The following is a 16,117-nucleotide window of genomic DNA, read 5'->3' as shown; positions in this document are numbered from 1 at the left end:
TAATAGCCCAAAAAACAAACCCAGTAATACTTTCTTTACATTTACATTACCTGTCAAAAGTTTAGAGGCTCCTAATCTTTTATTGTTTTTGTGAATAACATGGATGTTCCTATTGTTTACATGTAACAAGTTAGGTACTTTAACTGTATAGAAACATACAGATATTAGTACAAGAAGCTAACATTCATATAACTGTCTCCTTAATCAGTATCAGTGGATTTTGGATGAACTACTGTACATGTAAGCTGTCATGTTTCAACAAGTTTGGATAACACGCTGACTCATTATACATGTTAAACAATGGAAAATAGTTTGATTGTTCAGCATTGATAAGGTGAGTCTGTAAGGCATGGCTACTTTCAAAACAACACCACCTGCAACAAGACAATGATCTGAAACATATATCCAATGTCATCCATGCTGTGTTATTTAGAAAGTAAACAGTCGACTGGAGGGTCATCTGCCATGGGGTCAACCAGTCACATGACCTAAATCCTACTGAACTTTTCAGACACAAGCCAAGAACACCTTTGGTAAGTTTTACGAATCGCACGGCAAAGTATTTCAGAATGTTCAGGGAAAATAACTGTCCAGTTACCAGCATGTGCACAACTGTTACAACTGATACAGGATAATTTGTCACTGAGAATGAAGTTTTTGTACCAATACCTGTACACGTGTTTATTCAAAACAGATCTTTTGATTAACTAGTTTCCTGCGAAGGAACATGCATGTTACTTGCAAAAATAATAAACAATAGTTGTGTCAATACTCTTGACAGGCACTGTATTTTAATGCTCAGATTCAGATTTATTTATCACTTCAATTTAGATGCTTAGCTTAACAGGAAACCTGTTCCTTACAAAGTCCAAGATACTTCATTTCAGACTAAAATCAAGTCATCATCGATAAATATGTTTTCTTAAAGGGTGCTACCAGCCAGTTCATTAACTATTGGCTTATTCCTACTCCAAATGATCCTTAATATATCGTCAACCGTTAATTCATTTATTTTGTTATTCATAGATTTATGCGTTCTAAATTTTTTCCTTTACCTTTGACAGATGAACAGTGAAAGGAAAACATTTCTTATTATAACATACAGAAAACATTTTATATTAAGGTAGGGTTTTAAGTTAATCCTAATGTTATTCTAATAAGGCATCCATCAGTGTTTTATTGAGTCAATATTCTATTAATCTATTCTACTAATGTGTTTCCTAATGAGCATCTAGTCAAGAGTGGATATGTGCACCTTAATATAAAGTGTTATCACATTTTCTTGATCGTCATATAACCCCATAGTGCCATAGACACAATGTTCGGTGTGAGTCTATCATTAAATGGTAAACTCGTCTACACAATGAAGCAGCAGTTTTCTTTTGTTTGGTTTAGTGTTGGCTCAGCGCTGAATGTATCGCTGCCAGTTACAGCACTATATTGAATGACTGAGGAGTATCTTATAAGATTTTAGTAATGTTTAGTTCAGTACTATGCCCTTTAAGAGCATGTGGGGAAAATAATTTAGAGCTTGCATATACCGCTTCCAAGAATCAGTGTCAGCGAATTTATCATTAAACAATAATAGTTTATCAGATTTATAATATATTCACACCCTCCCAGTGTCAGTGAAACCATTACATGCTGCACTCTGAGTGAACTATGACCATCCGACCCTTAACCTCGTTCACAGATTACTTCGATCACACTCTGCTCCATCGGGGCAGGATCCAGGCAGCGGTGGGCGGAGCTCCCCACTATCTCATCCAGCAGGAAATGTACAAGGTTTTCATCAGAGACAAACCGCCACAGGTACATCTGCAGGTAATGGCAATCAACCTGTATCTGCTGAAGCCCATAGCGACCGAATGTGCGCAGTCGGACACACTCCAGGAAGGTCTTGAGGCTGATTTTGATGATTCCTGTCATCACAGAAACCTGGGACAGCGGAGGGGGGTGACAGCCATGGGTTATAAAGATTAAATTGGTAGAAAATTTGCTGAGAAGAAAAAGAAGATTATAAAACTCAGGGTTACCTTGACCAACTAATATGTGTTTTTGTTTGAAAATCTGATGATATCATAATACAGATGTGTGTAAACAATGAGCTTTATACTTTTTTCAGTGAGTGATACAGTCTATGGATACGTAGTGTTGATTTGTTGGTGGTTTTGTTACTCCTAAGTGACATCTGGTACCTGACTTCCCTCTGCTGTTGAGAGTTTGGAATATCAATACTACATATGAACACTTTAAAGTTTGGCTTTTCATTTTGCTCCAGATGTTGTAGGAATGTTAATACGTATATTAACAGTGTTCAAGAATAAAATGGGTTTGCACAGTATGAGAATTTTTGTTTAATTATATAATCCATTCATTCATCCTACCATTTTCAGCTTCTATAAAACAAATATTTCATCACAATACCTGAAAAAATCTGATTAGCACTGCATCTAATTAATTCCACCAAAAAAAAATCTAAAGATAATACTACTCACACACATGTAAACCTCACGGAATTCAAAAATCAATCTGAAAAACTTTAAACTGCATCTGTGAAAATATGAAAACTATAACAACTGTAGTGCAAGTGAAAGACTGTTACTGAACATCAGCCCTCACCTTGTTGAACTCTACTGAGCTGAAAATGTCGATCCTTTCAGAAAACAGCTTGTGTATGTTGCTCAGCAGATTAGTGTCCATGGGAGCACTGCAGACAGAGAGAAAGCACTTTATTATTACGGGGCGGGCACAGCTCAGGAGGTAGAGCAGGTCGTCTGATAACCGAAGGGCTGGCAGCTCCAACCCCGCTCTGTCCTAGTCATGTGCCGTTGTATCCTTGGGCAAGACACGTCACCCACCTTACCTCCAGTGTCACTCACACTGGTGTATGAATGTGTATAAATGTTTGGTGATGGTGGGAGGGGCCGTTTGGCATGAATTGGTACCACGCTCCTGTCAGCCTGCCCCACAAAAGTAGCTTACCACCACCAGGGGTGTAAGAAAATATTGGTTCCATTTCACAATACTGTATCGATATCAAAAAGTACTGTAGCGATATTTTTAGGTATTTATTCAGATGCATATATTGTGTAGGTTCTTTTTTTGTTTTTGTTTACATTTCTTTATTATTATTTAACACTCTTTCATTCAACAATGTTAGTTCCTGGACTGGACAACAAAATCATGATGACCACCCCTTCAGAGTTTGCTTTTACTTCATTTTACTCAACATCGGCTTTAGATCTGTGGTCATAATTCGGTGTAGAGTGGATTCAAGATTGCCCAGGACCATGGTGTGAAAGTGTACAAAATGATCAGTATGTTTGGGTTAAACAAATGATCTGAGAACTTTCTCCTCTGGAAATTTGTCATTAAACCAAACATGACCATTGACCAAGTTGCCTGAATCTGATGTTTTCACTCACATGTGACTCAGGTCTGTTTTTTTCATGATAGTATGAACAAATTCTATAAAACCTGATCTGATGTGGTCCTCAACTAGACACAGATCTAATCTTTTTCAGTGTGATGTCAGTCTAAACATAACAGTCAGATCAGAATTCCTAATAACTTTTACGTTCACTTAAATGGAAATAAAGCAGTTAAAAACGCAACATCAATGCAGCAGCAAAATTAATCCAAATCATCAAATAAACATATATTAGTGAAGCACTGACAGGGACCATTTTACGGCACAATCAACATTGTAATAAAGATTATTGTATTACTATAACCACTCTTCTCTGGGTGATTCTTGGACAGCTCTGACTTGGTGACTTTAAGCTCACCACCCTGGCTGAAACCCACATTTCATTACAATACATACATAGCTTAGCTCAAAACTAAGGATTTGAAAACACCAATTTACTTCTAGTGGAGTACTTGTACTATGTATTAGTCCTTTTACTGAGGGAAATTAACTGAACACTTGTACTTTCACTGGCTTTGGGGATGTTGTTCAGTTCAGAACCAAAACCACATGCACTGGAATTTGATATTGGCTACATCTTAAAGAAATACTGATAAAAAAGTTTAATACCTGGTGATCCACTAATCCTAATAAAACATGTAAATAATTGGTGTAAAATACAGTTTGTCATCTTTTCATGGTCATCAGATATGACCCATTTGGACATTCAGAGGCTCCGTAGTGAATGTGGAAACACCATCATCTTCTACAACATTGATTCACCAGTAAAACCTATGGAGTCTGATCAATGACAGCGGATAGGCACACTTGTTTATATTCAGTTAAAGATAGATTTTACTGAAAAAGTCACATTTTCTTCAGTTTTCTCTGTTTCTGATATAATAATTCTCAACTTTAATCTGAGCTTTTATGAACATCTTCATGATCAGTGAATCAAATTATTGGTGAGAGAAAAACACATAAGAAAGATTAAAAATAATGAAAAATTAATTTGGGAAGTGACACAAAAGTAGCACTGGGTCTTTCTGGGTTAAAACATTAAATCTGAACTGAACACTAAGGCTGGCAGTGTGAACGTGGCCTTGGACGGCTAGACCAGGAGCTCATGTACCTTGGCGTGTAGCTGGCAGCGTAGCGGGCTTGCTGTCTCGAGCTACTATAGACAGAGAACGTCCTCTTGCTGGAGTCGCTGCTGTGTGCTTTCCTCACACCTTCTTCATACAAAAGCCCCACCTATATTAAAGCAGATGTAGATTTGTCAAACAGTCTGTTTATGAAAAAACGATGAAAGGATTACAATTGCACTCTGCCGCCACCTGCACATCGATCGATGTCGTGTCCTCCACCACTCTCTTCATCACAGCACGGACGTTTCGTGGCTCAATAGTGTTCACCCAGTCTCTCGTTTCCACACTCTTTCTTAGCATCTGAGAAATAATCAGGCCCTGAACCTGTAAGACAGACAACAAGTAGCTTGTGGGATGAAGTGCAGGAGGAGACGTTTTCCCTGAGTTATGCTGTCAGCGGAAACCAACCTTGACATAATGGTTCAGGAGTTTCTGTGCTGCTTCTCTGGCTTCTGCGCATAAAGTTGTGACAGGTGTAACAGGACTGTGGTGCTGAGAGAATACAGAAAGACAACAGCTTCATTTTATTTTGAAACTACAATACACAGTACTGTGCAAAGTCATAGGCCACCATTAGGTTTGCTGTTTTGGAAAATTATAATGACCGTACATGCAATTCTCAGTTTTTATAAAGATACAACCAGGATATACAGGAAAGATGTACAGCATCAAAAACAAATGTTTCATAAAAAAAAAAAAAAACAGCCTCCACAAACTTAAGTGTCAAGTATTTCGTGTGACCTCCTTTTGTACTTCATATGTCTTTAGCTCAGGTTCAAACAAAATGACATCTATTGCATTCATTTTCTGCTGTTTTATACCAGGTTTCATTGAAAACGTCAAACATTTCTTAAAGTTTAGGCTTCTTTTTTGTCATGAGAATGGACCTCAAATTTAAATACTGACTGCTGCCAATAGGAGGTACTTCTGACTTTTTGTGTTTGATTTTTTTTTTTTGTTTTTAAATTGTGCACAGGTTTTAAGTATTGTCTTGTATTTGAAGAAAACAGACTGAGACATAAAACCATGCAGTCATTTCAACTCTGAAAAAAGATATTTTTAGAAGTATCTATTTTCAAGATACTTTTAGAAGTTTAAAAAACGCAGAAGTTTAGAAACCACATGAAACAGAAAGTATTGTTCAAAACACGGTGAAAAACATAAGTTAATTCCAAGAATTGGACAAACTAAACACTAAGACAATTTTTAAGCATCTAGGGCTCCCACAGAAAATGGTCCAAAACAAAGCAACACAATTTCTGTGACTATTCACAACCTTTAAGTACATTAACACAACTGTGCTTCAAATAATTATTGTACAAAAACTAAACAGAAACCATTTTCATTCCTCAGTTGTTACTATTTTCATATTCACTTTAAATACTCAAAACTACTGAGCCATGAGTTGTTTTCTAAAAACTCTAATAATACAGATGCAAAACTATGCACAAATACATTATTTTTAGTCAAGTAAGAGCAACAAAAAGCCAACAAAGAACCTCAGTCTCAACAAACTATAGGAAAACTCTGATGCCGACTATATTTTAAAACTTCTCCTCAGCCTCCTTGTCTGACTTTGACAGGACAGACAAAATCCAGACAAAATTCACTGACATAAACTCATTCAGGGTGAAAAATTTGACATAGATACACAAAGAGTGAAAAAAAAAAAATCTTTAAAATATCAGTAAAAAAATGTGAACTGGACCAGAATCAATTAAATGTACTACTCTGAAAGTGATGTGATATGATCTACGGTGCTCAACATAAGTACGTACATGTCTGGAAGACTTGGTGCTGTCTTTAATGATCATGGACGTCATACAAACTAATAGATATAGTAGTTTTTGTTGAGGGGTGTACTCATTTTTGCATCCACTAATTTGAATAAAACTGAAGATTTTATAATCAAAGTTATATCATTAACCTTACTTTAATGTTCTATAAAACAGAGTCATATCAAATTTTTGGAAATTGTTCTTGTGTTCATATAAATATTGATTAAAATTTCAATTTTCAAAGTATGTTGAATACTGTCACTGAAATGTTTGACTTGTACAAACACCTTTCTGAATTGGTCTGAATTTCATGTTTAATTAAAGATATTCTGTGGCCAATTAGCTGGATAGTGGAAATTTGCTTGGGAATGATTTTAGTTCATTTTATTTTCTACTAATATGATTACATTTGACATTTCATTTGTCTTTTGCTAATTTACACTCCCTGAAACATATTCCTCAGATCTGCACCGATCTTCTCAAAATGTCCCAGTTTGCATAAATGTGGAGTTCTCATCCCCAGAAACTAAAGTCTATGACATTTTGGAAATTTACTACAATTTTACTTTTACGACTTTTCAGGCCTTGAGAGTTAGATTTTAAAATTCCATGACTTTACCAGGTCTTTCATGAAGATGAGAACCTTGATCATCTATTTCAAGTCAAATTCTCTTGTCTAATTTCTAATGCTGTTACTATTAGAAGACATAAGATAAGATAAGATAAGATAAGATAAGATAAGATAAGATAAGATAAGATAAGATAAGATAAGATAAGCCTTTATTAGTCCCACAAGAGGAAAGTCCAGAACATGCTTAGTATTTTGTAAATACTTAACTGATTACTTGTTTAATTTTTATGCTTTTTGTATTTCCATTTATTTCTTGAACTGATAGATGCTGATTTTCCCCCCAGGGGTTTAAGAACATTTCTCTGTATACTAGGGTGCATCAAACCCCATTTTTTTGCAAAGTGTTTGCTTTTTACTTGTCCCTAGTCTAACTTTTTTTTCCATTTAGTGAAAAAGTAATTCCTGCAAAATATTAGCAAAATTTGTTTTTGTCTAGGTGGGCCACCGGGTGTTTGAAAATTTGACTTGCAAGGCTGCCAAATTCGGCAGGTTCAAAAATCCAAAGTTTTGACTGGTTTGTTTTTTCATTCCTGTTTGCTATAAAATCATAAGAAGTAAATAAACAAAAAATGGCAAGGTTTTTGATCAGCCAGGGTTAAGACTGTCGTTCCAGAGGCTGATCACATCACACACAGCTAGAACACAGTCATGGTGGGCCTTTGTTGGAACATAGTGCTTCAACTTCTAGAGATATTTCTTTTGCTATGATTTTGCTGTCTTCTAATGGCTTTTCTATTGGCAGTGATCTGTACCTTTGAAGGACTGTTCTGACCAAAGGAAGCTGAGTGGCTGGAATAGCATTCAGTGAAGGGACAATAACTTCCTCCCATTCGTCTGCAGGGCCACCTTTTCTCTTCAAAGGGCCCCCAGGGGGCTTCACCTTCTTCTCTTCACTACTCTTGGGTGGTTTGCCTTTAGCATATTTGGCATACTTACATTGAAAATGTGTTATGGTTTGGGCACTGTATTAAAACTACCCGGGGGAGGAACCCTGACCCTGTGACCAGGATTCAAGAGTTAGTCCTTGTAACTAGACATAAAAAACATGGAGCTTCTAAATTTTATGAACTTTTCAGGGAGGCATGATCCCCCCATTTGGAGGGGCTGAGAATGTGCTGGGAGAAAGACGTGGACGAACAGATTTCAGCAGATAGATGGATGAAGTTGGTTGCATCCTGGCATAACTGTTCTCGTGAAGCACAATCTCAACTAATTCAGTACAAATTGTTAAATAGAAACCACTGGACACCTAGTAAAATGGCCAAACTAAAACTTAGGGACAGTGATAAATGCTGGAGGTGCCAGAAGGAAGTGGGAACTCTTGTACACATGTTATATTCTTGTGAAAAAAATGTACAACTGTGGGAAAGGGTTGTTACCCTCTTAAATGATTTGTTCCGAATGCAACTGTCCAAGACTCCAGCTCTGTGTATTTTGGGTCTGCTGCCAGACAAGAACACTGACTGTAAGACAGAGACTGTGGATATGTTTAGCCACTACGACAGGATGTAGAATAATTCTGAGACACTGGAGGTCATCTAGTCCCTGCTGTTTTAAAGAATGGATTGAATTGATGACAAGAATGGCTACCTTTGAGCGAGTCACATACAGAGTAATGGGGAGAGAAGACATTTTCAATAAAGTCTGGGGCTCTTTTCTGACGTCAATAGAGAGGATGTCTATATAAACGTAAGGCGCAGGGTCTGGTCTGACCTAATCCAGTATAATGACTGAGAGGTAGAATGAGAGGACAAATGTAGAACTTAAATGTAAGGCACAAGTGGTGTTTTTTTTTTTTTGTTTTTTTTGTTTTTTTAGTTTGTTTGCTGGTGTTTGTTAGTGTTTGTCTTAAGTGCATATTTGAAAACCAGACAGTGGATGATGTTTATGTCTTCTATTTTGTGATGATGGCATATGTTACTGTCTGTACTGTCTGTCAAAATATCAATAAAAAAAAAAAAAAAGAAAATGTGTTATGGTAAATGGACTGAACTTATGCAAGGCGCAGCCTGGCCCTACTGGGAGCAAGGGTTTAGGGTTTAGGGTTCAGGGTTCACACTTCAACATGTGGACAGTCGGAGCCAGGATTTGAACCGCCGATGCTTTGGTCATTGGGTGACCTGCCCTACCACCTGAGCCATAGCCACCCACCCTTATCTGGAAAAAGAAATCTGGTACCTGTTGAACTGAAGAAAAGGGAGGGTACCAGATGGGTAATCTAGGATCAAATTTATTGTATTTTTTTTTTTATTGATATTTTAATTAGGGCTTAAACTATTGATAGTAAGGTTTATAAAGCATGTTTCAGCAACTTAAGAAGTTTTACTTGACTTAAGTGTATTAAATGGTATATTCACTTTCTGATCCTGCCGAATTCGGCAACCTTGCAGTTCAAATTTTCCAACGCACAGTGGCCCACCTAAACATGGTCAAAATAATTAACATTTCACAGGTAGTGTTTTCTACTCAAATGGAAACTTTTTAGACTAGGGACAGGAAAAAACTTGACAAAAGGGGGGTTTGATGCACCCTACTGTATATGTAATTTTATTTTCTTTAATAAAAGTTGCACCTTTACCTGCACAAGAAACTGTTCGTCGGTGAGAGTCAGTATGTAGGAGATAGTAGAGGTTTCGTAGTCCAAGCAGAGCCGCGACAGCAGCAGCAGAAGAGCAGGAGGAGTTGAGCCGCCTTTGTCTCCTGCACTTTCACAAAACTGACGTGACGACTGGCACACGAACTTTATGAAGCTCACGACCAGACTTTCACGAACCCCCTGACTGCAGAATTCACCCTGCAAGAAGAGGACACAGACAGAACCACCTGGTTAATTGTCTAGAAGCAGCAATTAAACAGAACATCTCATCACCAACTTGGCCATTATTTAATCAGCCTGCGTCAGCTGAAGTTGCAGAAACAGGGTAACACTGTGTAAACACACTACAGATCCTGTTTGTTGTATTTCCCTTCAAATGCATTTTTTTCTGTTACATATTACATAAAAAGTAATTTAAAAATATACTTGAAACCATTACTACATAATGCTGATTTCACCATATACAATTACTTAATGCCAAAAAAGCAGAAAAATTTACTTTCTAGGTCTCAGGAGGATGCATACTGTATATAAAAAAGAAAAATGTCAGAGAAGCTACTACACTCAAACCAGCAGTGAAAGTGATGTGGCATGAAGACAACTGAAGAAAACTGCACTTATCTACTTCAGTTTAGTACACAGAGCTGAAAGGATGTGGGCTACTGCTTTAGGAGTAACTGGGCTGATTTAGTGGAAACTCCTTTGACTTATTTCCACTGAAGCATTTTTCTGAAAAGAGAAAAACCTCTTTACACTTGGTGCAGTAAAAGCATAGAACAAACTCCCAGAGGACTAACCCACAGGTTCCTTTAGTTAAGCTTTTTAAAAATAGACAAAAAAAATAGAGAATAAATTATTGTCAAGGAACAATATATTCTTCTATTGTCTTAAAAAAGCTGACTTGTATAACATATGTGCAAAGGGATATTGTGGTATTATTTTATGTGTTGTCTGTTAGCTTGCTTTGAGTTTGCTGTGCATGACTTATTTCCCTTACCACTAATTTTCCATAAAAAACACACATTAAAATAATTGATTTCTTTAAAAATCGCCTCTAGTCATGTTACTCCCTATTGAATGTGTATTAAAACAGTTAAAAACACCTACTCTCCCACCTCTCCTTCTCCCCTAAACTGTAAATATATTTCCTTTTTCAAGTTGAATTTTTTCAGATGCTTCAGATATTTATCTGTTGTGTTATATTAAAGGTTTTTCCATAGAGTTCAAGGTTCAAGGTTAGTTTATTTGTACCTGTGGGTAGATTTGTTTTGCAGATGAAGTGACTGCTTTTGGCATTACAGCAAGACATACATTGAACCTGTTAGGCAGGTACTTGATCGAGCGTCCAGACAGGACAAAAAGTGCTCAGTGTTCCACCATTCATCAGTATAGCAGCATGGATAAGTAAAAGAATAAAATAAATAAATAAGATCAAATAAATAAAAATAAGATGCAATAAAACCCAGTAAAAACCCAGAGAAGATAAAAACAGTCTGGGATAAAAACCAGGATAAGAACATAAAATTAAAAAATTTGAAGTCACAATAATAATAAATAGAGCAAAGAAATAGGAGAAATAACTAAAATAAGTTAATAAAGTGCAATGTCACTATTTCTTATTGAGCTCAGTGACAGTGACAGGAACAAAGCTGTTTTTATAATGCTATGTCCAGCACCTTGGGACTAAAAACCTCCGTCCAGAGGAAAGGAGCTGAAATTCACCTTGTAAATGATGGGAGTCATTATTAAGAATTGATGAAGCTGTCCTCTGTACCCGTTTAGTGTACAGGGAGGCGGGACAAGACTGGGACTCACCAATCAGGAGACTGGATCATCTGACTATTTGATTCAGTGAGTTTCTCTCTGCAAGTGAGGTTTGACTGAACCATACCACCAGGCAAAAAGATAAAACAGACTCAATAAAGGAACGATAAAACGAGGTTAAAATGGTTCGGTCAATATGGAAGTCTGCCAGTTTTCTAAGGCAGTGAAGGCACTGATAGCCCCTTTTACACACAGATATGCAGTTTTCATTAAAACTCATGTTTTATCGATTATAGTCCCAAGGTATTTGTATGATTGTACTTGCTCTATTGTCTGACCTTTAATTAAAGTGACTCCGTGCCTGTCCTTTGTTTTCTAAAATCAATGACCATATCTTTTGTTTTGGATATGTTCAGGTGAAGGTAGGACTCCTCACACCACTGGACAAAGTCATCAATGACAGGGCCGTGACTGGTCTCCCCCTCTTTGAGTAGGCTGACAACAACTGAGTCATTGGCATACTTAATGGCCCTTTTTTCATATTTACTCTGACACATATTTGTGTAGAGAATGAATAGTAGTGGTGACAGGATGCAGCCTTGAGGAGAACCAGTGGAGGAGAACACTGGGTTGGACAGAACCCCATTTATCCTCACTATCTGTGACCCATCTGTTAAAAAGTCTAAAATCCAGCCCATCAGATTTTTACTGATTTTAAACGGTTCTAAAAGCCTTTTGGTTAAAATGTGGGGCTGGATTGTGTTAAAAGCAGAGGAGAAATCTATAAATAAAAGCCTTGCAGATGACCCTTTCCCTCCACATATTTAAAAATCATGTTTAAAAGAGTCAGTGTGGCGTCCTCCACGCCACAGTTGTATGTTTGAATCTGTGGTCATTCAAAGTTACTGAAAGAACCATATTTATAAGAAAGATTTCTTTGTTAAGGAGGAAAAATAATACCACAAACAAAATAAAGAAACCAAAAGTAACATCTATTTTGCAACAGCTACTGTCCAAAATCTTATTTCAGATATTGGTATTGGCCAAGAATTTTACAATCAGTGCATCCCAACAAAGATAGTCAACATTATACTAAGGGGTGTGGCTAACTTATGTGAAAATGATATCATCCAGTGTTACTACTCACCTTGAAGTACGGCTTATTGGAGAATGTGATGTCTTTAGCTGTGAAGAGGTGCACTGATGCCAGCACTGACTTAATCTGATTGAGTATAGAGGCTGACAAGGAGGAGAGCAGCTCTGGCAGGCTATTAGGAGCATCTCTGCCAGAGGCCGCACCTCCTAAATGTGCCCCACCCCCTGCCACTGAAGCACTAGCCACTGAGAGCCGAGGTGTGGCCAGAGCCTGCCTCACATCTGTCAGGCTATCCATGTAGAAGCTCTGGAGAGCAGTGAGGTACTGCTTCACTCTCTCCATTGCAGCACGGATCACAATCTCAGTCCCCTGGTTGGGAACAGCAGAGCCTGGCAGCAGTTTGGCTACAGCTTGGAGTCTGCGGTGGAAACGGTCGAGTGCACGAACCAGGAGCGAGTTATCTCCCACCCCCTTCTCCTCCTGGATCCTTCGCTCCACAAGCGAGAAATACCGTGTAGCCAGATCATCCACAAAGGTGTGCAGCTTTCCATTTGCCATCTGAGGGATGTTTTTGGACGCTAGCTCTCCTGTCTGAGCATGGTTAATAAAAAGTTCTTGATAAGATGTAATTACTAAGCATAAGCTGCTGACAAACTCGTTGCAGCCTCGATCAATGAACTCCAGGATGTCTGTTTTAGAGGACGGAGAGGGCAGGGCACTGGTTTTAGGAGAGCTGTCAGTGGGTGACCCTGCTGCTGCACCAGATAACTGTTTTTGTGTGGAAGCAGCCAAAGCATCTTTCACAGCCGAGGCAGTCGGCCTTATCTCTGCTTCCAGGCCCTGGAGATCTGACTCCAGTCGAGACCGGGCATGGCTGAGGAATTTATCACAGAGCTCCTCTGCGGGCTCATCCAGCTGTAGCAGCAGCTCCACACACTCTGATAGGTCTTTGGCACTTGACCCCCCATCCCTAATGGCGCAATGAGACAGAGAAACAGATTATCTGGAAAAATGTAAAAATCAGACACTGCCAACACCTACTAATGCCAAAACATGTAGATTAAATGAATTTTCAGAATGTAGTGTCAGAGATTTTCACCTGAACTTCTGTCGAAGCTCCTGTGCCAGCTTGTCCATGATGGCATGACAGTCGTCCTGAATCCCCTTAAAAGATGGCAGGTGACTGTACTGCTGCAGCACACAGCGGGCACGGCGGTGGGAACTAACCGCCTGAGCGTACGCCTGCAGCTCTAAACACTTATTCAGCCTTGCCGGCAGCTCGAACAGAAACTGCAGCTTCCTTAGCAGAGTGTGGACTCCTAGAGTAAAGCATGACAGGATGAATATGCAGAAATAAGCATGGAATCATAAAGTATCTGTAATGGTTTGAGTAAACCACATATGTATGTCTTACCTGAAAGTTTTGTAATCTGTACATGCTGATCTTGAAGTGTGCCACTGATTCGAGCACTGAACTCAGTAATTGCAGCCATGTTGGTAGACAAGCAATCCATTTCATCTTCCATCTTCTTGAAATCATTCTTCATCTTCCTTATAGTGTCTGCAAACAGAAGGAAAGGATGTACCAATCTAATAACTACGACTGACATTTCAACAGTAAATTTCAAGTGATAGCTCCTCACCTGTAGCAGATATGAATTTGTTGTAGTTTTCATACACCAGCGTCTGCATGTCGCTGTCCAGAGAGCGGATCTGCTTAACCATGCAGGTTTCCTGATCCATCAGCTCTGCCAGGGAGCACTCTCTTCTAAGCTGTGTCGAGGCAGAAAACCAAGCACAGTCAAAAATTATGAAAATATGGATGATCGTCCTTAAACTGTACCATTACTTCTGGATTAGATCCAGAAAATAACCACACGGACTGGTGGATTAAAGAGCAGTAGGGGTAAACAGTTACTCAAAATATTATCACAACCACTATATGGAGATGTGCAGTTATTTGATAACAGTAAAATGTGTCACATCATATCACTATAAATAAAGCAGTTTGTTACGAGATGCTCTGAACTACAAATCCTGTTCTCCTGGATTTGTAGTTCTTGATTTTTTTTTTGTCTCAATGTATTTACAAAATGAACTGTAAAAACTTCCATTCCCCTTAAAATTGGGAGTCATACCACAATTAGCATTATTTGCCAGATTTTTTGTAAATCTTTGAGGTCTAATGCAAATGTTTTCAAACGTAACACAGTGCCCAAGATACCAGATTTCCTTTTTTAGCTGCATAGAGATAGAACATCATCTTACAGTGTCTTATTTATTTGCCTTAAGGGTCAAAACATTACCAGATGTTTCTGGGTATAAAACTGCAGTAACACATGAGTTCATAACGAGCTATCCAATCCATGGAATCTGTAACTGGGTGCTATGTATACTGCTGAGCAATGTTTTTAATATAAAGATCCAACCGGACAGCAGCCTTAAAACAGTTTTGATGGGAGTCGTCTGACAGTATAAACAGGTGCTTCACCTTGTTGAGGTAGAGCTCGGGGTCGAAATGCGGCCCGTTAATGTCGCACGGATCCAGGGACTCCGGCTGCTCCGGGGCCTTTCCCTCCTCATTCAGCCCATAGTAGAGCTTCAGCATGCCGTGCACTCTGCGCTTCCTGCCGGAGTCCGCCGACACCGAACCCTCTGCCTCACCGTCCATCATGAGCTCCGACCAGCTGAGAAATGTACAAGTAAATACACGATCAGCAAAGATGAGACGGAAGTCCAGATGGCATCAAACAACTGACAACCACCGCTTGGATACGTCCGCTACGACTACCAGCAGTTGCCTGCTATGCTTATGGGGTAATTATCCGCTGTTGCTCCAAAATAAGAAGGATAATTAATAAGAAAATAGAAGATTCTCTCTAAACAGAAACAACTAGCTTAACAGGGATTCAGCACTTCCGGGTTCGTAGCCTATCAGGCGTCAGACAGGCGATGTGTCATCAAAGAGTCCGCGCAGCCAAGAGGTAACCGCACATTGAAATGAGAATCGTTTTAGGTCAGACCGGAAGTGCTTTAAAAAGTCGATTGTCGAAAGTCGTCAATAATTTGAGGAATTAATAAATCTGAACCGAACCAAGTAACGTTCCTTTCAATACACTTCAACACACACTAACCGCCTCGCAGGACTAGAACTGGTTGTTAAAAGGTACCAGGTACTTCTCTTTGATTCAATTCTCTTTGATCCTGGATGGAATTCACTTAGCGTCAAATCTTGGAATACGTATGCAAACACATATTTACATCCATAAATGTTAATTTCTTCGAAAAATAGTCTTAAACCAACTCATCATATAAAACCATCAAACTGAGAAACGTTGAAATCAATGGCACCTTGTTTTCTTAAGGTTTATTGTTCTGTTTTATTATTATTATTTATTAATTTATTAATTATTTACATTATTTTCTGTTTTCTTGGTCCAGGGCAAGAATTTTTAGAACTGACCGAGTTCCTGGTCTATAAAGAGTCTACAATCCAACAATGTAAAATTTACAATCCAATAATCTAAAATTCAGGCCTTAAAAGTCCTCAAATACAACTTTGACAGGATACAAACTATGATTGAGCACTTGGATGATGCCAGATTAACACAATTAATTTGAAGGCTGTTTTACCTTCTTGAAAATAACCCTCAAATTAGGAATTTAGCTGATGCATGCTATCACAATATCCT

At 38.4% G+C, this 16,117-nt stretch overlaps 1 protein-coding gene across 3 annotated transcripts; it reads right to left on the bottom strand.

The window, feature by feature from the left end:
• Positions 1 to 34: 34 nt before the first annotated feature.
• Positions 35 to 15,455, bottom strand: vps51 (VPS51 subunit of GARP complex). 3 transcript variants are annotated; one of them, XM_030153247.1, is made up of 12 exons: positions 15,202 to 15,455; positions 14,917 to 15,112; positions 14,069 to 14,198; positions 13,840 to 13,986; positions 13,525 to 13,744; positions 12,477 to 13,395; positions 9,548 to 9,763; positions 4,969 to 5,052; positions 4,750 to 4,884; positions 4,545 to 4,666; positions 2,623 to 2,710; positions 35 to 1,938 (listed from the first exon to the last, which is right to left on the bottom strand). In XM_030153247.1, exons 2-12 carry the CDS (start codon positions 15,097 to 15,099, stop codon positions 1,678 to 1,680), a joined length of 2,505 nt encoding a protein of 834 aa, XP_030009107.1. In that variant the 5' UTR covers positions 15,100 to 15,112; positions 15,202 to 15,455; the 3' UTR covers positions 35 to 1,677. The 3 variants fall into 3 exon arrangements, with proteins under 3 accessions (XP_030009107.1, XP_030009108.1, XP_030009106.1); XM_030153248.1 differs by having other exon boundaries at positions 15,240 to 15,455; XM_030153246.1 differs by having other exon boundaries at positions 14,917 to 15,455.
• Positions 15,456 to 16,117: the final 662 nt, after the last annotated feature.

This window comes from Sphaeramia orbicularis, chromosome 14, assembly GCF_902148855.1.
Source record: "Sphaeramia orbicularis chromosome 14, fSphaOr1.1, whole genome shotgun sequence".
NCBI classification, from domain to species: Eukaryota; Metazoa; Chordata; class Actinopteri; order Kurtiformes; family Apogonidae; genus Sphaeramia; species Sphaeramia orbicularis.
The sequence above is the reverse complement of the archived record's forward strand: the minus strand, read 5'-3'. Positions and strand labels throughout refer to the sequence as shown.